This window comes from Cynara cardunculus (genome assembly GCF_001531365.2).
Source record: "Cynara cardunculus var. scolymus isolate 2C chromosome LG 14, CcrdV1, whole genome shotgun sequence".
NCBI lineage: Eukaryota > Viridiplantae > Streptophyta > Magnoliopsida > Asterales > Asteraceae > Cynara > Cynara cardunculus.
In genome coordinates, this window is record NC_037541.1 from 1,837,295 (window position 1) to 1,845,643 (window position 8,349).

General features: G+C 30.7%; 2 protein-coding genes across 4 annotated transcripts in view; both read right to left on the reverse strand.

Moving 5' to 3' along the window:
- Window positions 1-827: 827 nt before the first annotated feature.
- On the reverse strand, window positions 828-1,270 carry LOC112526840 (glutaredoxin-C9-like). The gene has a single exon (XM_025137261.1). It carries the CDS (start codon window positions 1,268-1,270, stop codon window positions 866-868), a length of 405 nt encoding a protein of 134 aa, XP_024993029.1. The 3' UTR covers window positions 828-865.
- Window positions 1,271-4,958: 3,688 nt separating this feature from the next.
- The window catches only part of LOC112526756 (NAC domain-containing protein 73-like), a 6,743-nt gene continuing 3,352 nt past the window's right edge, over window positions 4,959-8,349 (reverse strand). For all 3 annotated transcript variants that reach the window (XM_025137170.1, XM_025137169.1, XM_025137168.1), the window contains one exon: window positions 4,959-5,709. In XM_025137170.1, coding sequence (XP_024992938.1) covers window positions 5,138-5,709 — 572 coding nt within the window. In that variant the 3' untranslated portion in view covers window positions 4,959-5,137. The remainder of the gene's footprint in view (window positions 5,710-8,349) is intronic.

Below are 8,349 nucleotides of genomic sequence, written 5' to 3' on the forward strand. Positions count from 1 at the left end.
ATTTTAATAATATAGTATAATAAAAGTTTGAAACGTTACCATTTTCATACTTTCTTTTATTAAATTACCTTAAATAAAATGTAATTAATTATCAAAAAGTTGTGTAAAATGACATAAATACCCTTATCAATTAAATTTAATTAAAAACAAATGGAATTTTCTTATTGGTCGAAATTGGTTTACACGGTTTTTTAGAATTAGATGGTTTGCATTTGAACCTGCCCCTATATATATATATATATACACACACACACACACACACACACACACACACACACACACACACACACACACACACACACTAGAAGGGTACTCACACGTAGCAACATACGTCTTGATTTTAATGTATCGTTTTAATCTTTGTCTATGTTGATATAATACGGTTTTATATGGTTTGAGAAAATGATAATATTTTTATTTTTAAATAAAATATAAATTTGAAGATAATATAAAATTTTGAAAAAACTATATCGATATTAGTATCAAATTAACTATTTTAAAGTTCTCATTTTTTGTGTAAAATATCTTTAATTCAATTTTTTATTAGTAACTTAATTTAGGCTTAGTTTAGAATTCAATTATTATCTTAATTATATTTTAGCTTTTTTATATTTAAGATGAGATGTTTATCATGTATTTGATTATGTTTATCGATCTATAATTAGTAACACGAATACAAACATGAAGCTTTAATAAATTATATTTACGCACAATTTACTTGAAATCTTAAAGTTTAAGTAATATGCATTAATAAATAGTAATTTATCCACAAAAATGGTTTTCAACAGTTTTTTTTGTCAAATATTTTATAATAAAACTAATAAATTAAAAAAAGTCCAAAAATTAAAAGACGGAGTCAAATTACTCAAAGCCAAAGAGCTTTGGCTTCCTTCAACATGGGAATCAATTCACCGGTGATATGTGTAGCCATCACCCTCTCTAATCCACCAAACAACTTCCCACCCACATAAACCACCGGAAACTCTATCATCTCTCCGTCGTCTTCCCCGGAGATTTTCGATAACTGATGAATTACATCCGCCACATCTCCTTCATCCACGGCGGAGATTGTAGGGTTCACTCCTAACCCTAACAACAGAAGCTTCACAACATGACACATGCAACACCCACGTTGCCCAAACACCATCACTGCGTTTCCAGCCACCAGTTCACCGACGGGTATCGAATCAGTTCCGGTGGTGGCATTGGTTGTTTCAGTTCCACCGCCGTCGGCTGCGGTGGAGGTGGGAACAGAGAGTGTTTTTTGCATGGTCTGAATGGATTTTTTTAGAGAGAGGAGGTGGAGGAGAGGGAGGAGGGAGGAGGAGGAGGAGACGGTGGTGGTTATATAGAGAAAGAAGAGACGACTTCAACGTCAACGGAGTGACGCAGAGACGGACGTCACCGGTGAGTGTATTGGGGACCGAGTGACGGCGATATTGAGGAATTTTCGTAGTTATAATCGTCCAATCAGTGACAGACTTCTGGGATTTCTTTTCTGATCGGAAAACCTAAAATATATTAAAAAAAGATATCAAGTTTTAATTGTTTTGAATAAATAAAAATATTTAATTTAGTTCCCGTCAATTAATAAATTTAACACTATTGTTTATTTACCGGACAAGATTTTAATTTATCAAAACGACATTGTATGCAATAATTCATTTGGTAAGCGTTTTTCATGGTAAGAGTCGTCGTCCTCATTTACCAGTTAAGACTCATGGTATTTGTCTCGCTCTTACCAGGTAAGATTCTTAGGGGTTGTTTGACAGATGCTGAATGGTTTGGTGCAAAATGATTAAGTGGTCGAAATGATTAAGAGGCTCTCATTATATAGTGTAAAATGAAATATAATTGTTTGATAATTGTTTAGAATAAAATTAAGGTGTTGAATGGTTAAGGGAGACTCATGATACAAAACCATTCAAAGGTTTTTAGAACCATTAAGAGACAAACTTTTTTTGTCAAACAAGATTAACCTCTTAACGATTTAGAAGTTGTCTCTTAATGGAACTATTAAGAGGTAAAGAAACAACCCCTTAGTCCTTACCATATTCATCCGGTGAGGTAAAGAAACAACCCCTTAGTCATTTATTTACAAGGTTTATCAAAATAGCCCATGTCTGCAATTTTAATTTCTTTTTCGCGAATCTGGGGTGAAAAATGCAATTTTTTTATGGACCTGGTGAAAAATGTAATTTTTTTTGCGTACCTGGTTGAGAAATGTAAATTTTTTTACGGGCCTGAGTGAAAAATTTAATTTTTTTGCAGACAGAGGTAGAAAGTGCAAATATTTTTTGTCTTTTAGCTGGGTCTGTAATTGTGGGCATGAGTTTTGCAAAACTATGGCTATTTTGATAAATTTGAAAAGAAAATGACTACACATTGAAACCAACCTTAAAAAATGGCTATTTTAATAAATTTCCCTATATTCTTTTAAATTGTTGGTAAACGTATTGTACCGGAAAAATCTTCTCTCTCACTTTATCAGGTAAGATTCTCAGTCTTTGTTATGCTTTTTACCGGGTAAGATTTTATGTTCTTGTCATACTCATCTCGATGGTAAAGTGACACCTGCTAAACGTTTACCCAGTAAGTATTTGATAAACAACATCATAATTATCAATATATTTAATACGACTAAAAAACTATTATTACACAGATATTTAGATTTTTTTAAGTAAAATGATTTAGAAGGTTTTATGTATTTGTATATGATAAACACATTAAAAAATAAACATAAATTTATTTATTTTTTGAAAAAACAAAAATTGTATAAAAATATGAATTCAGATGAAAAGTGTAAGAAATTATCTGGACATTTGATTACTATTAATCTTACATCCATCTTATTACTGTTAATCTTTAATTATAATCTATACTATATTATAAATCATTTGACAAAAACTCTTGGAAACCATTTTTTATGCATGAAATACTGTATACTGATGTATATTACTTAAAATTCAAGATTACAAGTAAATTATACATAAGTTGTACTTATTAAAACTCTATGTTTGAATCCGTGTAACTAACTTCGGATAAACATAATCATATAGAGGATAAAGATCTCATTTTAAAATATAATTAGAATAATTATCGAGTTCTAACAAAATAATTAATTATTATTTTTATAAGAAAATTATATTATTAAAACAAATATAAATTACTTCGTTATTGATCCTAAATTAAACTATAATAAAAAAAATTGAATTAAAAAATTACACAAAAAATATGAATTTTAAATAGTTAATTTTATACTAATATCGATATATTTTTGTCAAATTTTTATGATATCTTCAAATTTATATATTATTTAAAAATTAAAACATCATCGTTTTTTTTAAAATCACATAAAATCATACTATAACATCTACTGAGATAAATAATAAAATAAAATATTAAAATCAAGATGTATCTCGCTGCATTGTGTATAAACCCTTCTAGTTGATTTAAATGTGGAGAGTGATTTTTTTGAAAATGTAAAATTAATCGGCCCATTGTAGAAGCCCACTCTAATGATTCTATAGCCTATGAACCAAACCTTTAATGGGCCATTTAATTGGGCTTTGTAACTTTCATCTCTTTTCGTCATGGTTAAAAAACGCATCGTTGACGAGTTTCGCTTAATGGAGATGGTCACGATAGGGTCTAAACACTAAACCATAAACCCCAATTTATAACTGGTTCATTGGTTCGAGACTGATTGTGATCGTTTACAAAGTTAAGGGCACTTTATGGCCTGTTTAGCTGGGGAACCGGTTAGAGAACCAGTACTAGTTTTGTATAAGAGCGATTTTTCATTTTTTATTATTAATTATAATACAAAAATTTCAAGATTTTTTTCAAGTAAATGCAATATTTAAATTGTCTTTCGATACTGAATTCCAAAAGTCATAATTAAAAAAATAAATAATAACAGTTTTATGTAAAAAGATTTAAAATAAATATACAATTTTAAAAACAGTGCAGGGACAAGGACGTATGTCGGATCGGGAAGACCAATCCTAAGATTTTTGGTGGGGGATCAGGACCGACTGACTGACCAGATTTTGATAGTTTTTAACTATAAAAACGACGTTCTGAATATTTTTAGCTCAACAACCTTTATCTAACCTGCCCGATTTTTCCCATTATTTTCATATCCGTAATAGTGCGAAAACGAAAAGATGAAAGACCCGTTGATATGATCTTCAACTCATTAGGTGTTAGGTGTTCCATTTTATTTTCCCATTGAGGCCGAACCGAAACCTGTGCTCGAGAGACAGTTGTCCATACACTGATAATGTGCCCCTGATTTAAAAAAGTAGAATCATTATTTCATGACTTACATCTTATATTAGGGGTGCTCATGGGTTGGGTTGATCGGGTTGAAGACATTTGAACAATCCAACTCAATGCTTACGGTTTGAAAAAAATCTTAACCCAACCCAACCCAAACCAAAGTGCAACCCAACCCAACCCGTACGGGTTGTTCGGATTGATAATTTGGTACGTTAAAATATTTTTTTATCTTTGAATATGTTATTTCTCTACTAATAAATTTTTTTTTCATTATCAACCATTTGATACAACTTATCCATATTTCTAACGTATATCACATTCAATTTTTTTCTCAATTTACTCTGAACATATATACGAATGAGTTATATAGAGATGTGAATAGATTGAAAATATGTGTATATAAAAGACATATATGATAGTGCAATTGTGTAATGTATATATTAATAGAAATTCAATAATCATATTAAATCCAATAAATAAAAGGATATCGGGTTTATCAGGTTGGGTTGAGTTAAAATAATAGTAACCAATATCAACCCAAAACCTACGGTTTGACAATTTTACAACTCGATTAGACATCGAGTTTCTTCGGGTTGGGTTGGGTTGATCAGTTTGGTCGGGTTTTTTAGCACCTCTATCTTATATGATACACCTACTAATGAATTAAAACCAAATTACAAAACTTAACCCTATTAATAATATACTTTTAAAACAATTACAAGTATAATATTATTCCGACTTTGAAATCTGAACCCCGAAAAATGTACGGGTCCTTATGAGACTCTCAAAAGCATAACTTGTTCATCAACTACACAAGAAATCGAACATTTTGTTACCTATAATAATTTCTTCCTCATGATTCTTTGTTCGATCCGGTTGGTAGACGAATAAATGACGACGGATCATCGGGTAAAGCAAAACTAGGGATAACGCGAGTCGGGATTTCCCTATTGATCTGCCTCCGATGATCAATATCATAAGATATAAAATTAGGACAATCAACGCTATAATTTTGAACGAATCCCGTATCCCTGATTTTAGGGTTTCTGTCGGTTTTCTCGTCTATTGACGACGAATCCTTGATTCCCGAGGCGCAGTTTCTTGGCTGAGTTTGGTAGAAGACCTTCGAGAGAACTATTTCGCCATCTTTTTCCTCTTCGTTGTTGCCAAGATGGTATTGGTGCATTACCCAATTGGTTTTTTCGGGTTTCTTTTGCCGGCCATAATTTGTGTAAAGCACGAGGATCTTCTTGAACCCTTCGATTGAACCCGAGATCAAAACGGGCCGAGTCTTGCCGGTTTTGTGCCATCGTGTTTCACCCCTTTCGGCGTCCATGTGCACCTTTCTTCGCTTTCTGGTGCCGGTGGTGTACGCCTTCGAAGGACGGTGAAAGAAATGGCGAATCTGGCCATCGTTGCTAACTCCTGCATTGTTTACATATTTTTTAGTCGAAAATTGTGGTCTTTTTATTAATTTTTCATTATGAATAATAACTTACAAAAATACCGAATTGAATGGAAAAAATTTCATACATACGTGTACACACACACACACACACATATATATATATATATATATATATATATAAAGATTCTTTCGAGAAGTATATGATTACACGCATGAATGCATGATAGACAAGCTTAATTCTATAATAATTAAATACATGTTGTATTGACAATACAAAGATGTTTAATCATATATGATTAAACACACCCAAAGAAATGTAATCATTGATGATATTAAAATTCTCGTCTTCTTGCAACATATTTAATTTTTCAAACAAGAACACTTCTATTTTACGAGAACACAAGAACACCCTTATCACATGTGATAATACGCGTGAGGGGACCCTGTGATGTGCGGACGACGTGTTCTATGACTTAGGCTGTGCCAAAGGTTGTCTGCGTCTATGATTTAGCATCACATGTGATGGTTTTGATGGATTATAGTATCATATTAAAAACAAACTTATCACATGTGATAATACTTGTGAGGGGACTTAGTGGTGTAAGGGCGACTTGGCCCGCAACCAAAATCGCATCGAAAATCGTCTGCGTCTCTGATTTAGTATCACATGTGTATCATATGTGATGGGATAATAATATCATGTGATGGAATAATAATATCACATGTGATTGTCTATAGTAAAAGAATGTTTTCGCGTTCTCGTAGAATGAAGGTGTTCTCATTTGAATACTTCTCCATATATATATATGTATATATACATATACATATATATATATGTATATACATATATATACATATATATATATGTATATATATGTATATACATACATACATATATATATATGTATATACATATATATATACATATATATATGTATATATATGTATATACATACATACATATATATATATGTATGTATGTATATACATATATATACATATATATATATGTATATATATGTACATATATATACATATATATGTATATATATATACATATATACATATATATATATATATATATACATAGAGGAGTGATCATATGAAAACCGCCCTCATTTGTGTAAACCGTGCAAACCACCTTCATCTGTCGATTTCATTGTTTAATCTTATAAATTTTTTTCATGAAATTGTTTAATCTTGTGAAATTGTTTCATATAATACTTTTTTTTGATGAAGTTGTTTCATATATGGTTGTGAAATTGTTTCATATAATACTTAATGAAACTGTTTCATGTATTTCTCTAATATTAATGAAACTGTTTCATGTATTTCTCTAAAATTAAAATTATGAAGATGATAATATCTATGATTAACACCATCCACAATAAAAATGATTAATCAACCTCTCATAATTACAAAAAAATGAACAAAATGAAAAATTATGATTGGTTGAATGCGGTTTGCACGGTTTGTACAAATTGAGTGGTTTGCATTTGATCGCTCCCCTATATACATATATACATATATATATATATACATATATATATATATATGTATATATGTATATACATATATATATATACATATATATATATATACACATATACATATATATATATATATATATTAGGTTCGACCCCGTGTATTACACAGTGTATTTTAAATGGAAAAAACTCTGGACATTAATTCTGAAAGAAAACTCTGAACATTAATTCCAGAACTCAAAAATTCAGAATTCTATCGTTAGGTAGAAAAATAACTTTGGACTTAACTCTGAATAAGAGAAATTCAGAGTTGTCTTCTAAGTCTAGAAAATATCTACGAGCATAACTATAAGTCACAAGAATTCTGACTTCTTATAACTCAGAAACGTAACTCTGAAGAGGAGTTCAAAGTTGTATTCTAAGTCTAGGAATAAACTATATAACTAAGTTTGGAACAGAACAATTCAGAGTTATGTTGTAAGTCTGAGAAATAACCAATATCTGATGACTTCATGTTGATGATTTGTGTCACTAATGTCATTTAAGTGTAATGAGATTAAATTGTTGATCAATGTAATCATGATAAATATCGAACAAGTAAGGAAGGTGCGGAGTGCACACTTGTTTGAATTTATTTTGATTTAGGGGCAAACCCCCTAAATGACGGGGTCCGGGGGCAGCGCCCCCGGTGGCAGAGTCCAAGGGACGGCAGCCCCTGTCCGGGTAATATTGTTTTGTGAAAAATGCTTCAAAAATCCGAATTTTAAATTTAAAATAAGGTTTTGATGACATATACAGAGACAGAGCTCTTACTCAAGAGTTAAGTGTCTCATATACAGAGCCCGTGTTGTATTCCAAGGAAGATCAATGCTTAAGCGCCAAAAAGGTTAAGTGCTTGATGTAGAGCATATATATATATATATATATATATATATATATATATATAGGGGCAGGTTCAAATACTAACCCAATTTTTTGTGCAAACTATGCTAACCTATCTTAATCGTTCATTTTCTCATCTAACGGTTATTATTAAATGAGATTAAATAAACAATAATTTAATTAATATATTAATTAATGTGTATGAACAATTGTTCAAAGGATAAATTGGTCAAAAATTTGTATTAATTAATATGTGTATGAACAATCGTTCATCTTCGTGCCTATATC

Excerpts from the sequence above, each read along its gene's own strand:
- LOC112526840 (XM_025137261.1), bottom strand. The coding sequence starts at position 1,270 with ATGCAAAAAACACTCTCTGTTCCCACCTCCACCGCAGCCGACGGCGGT.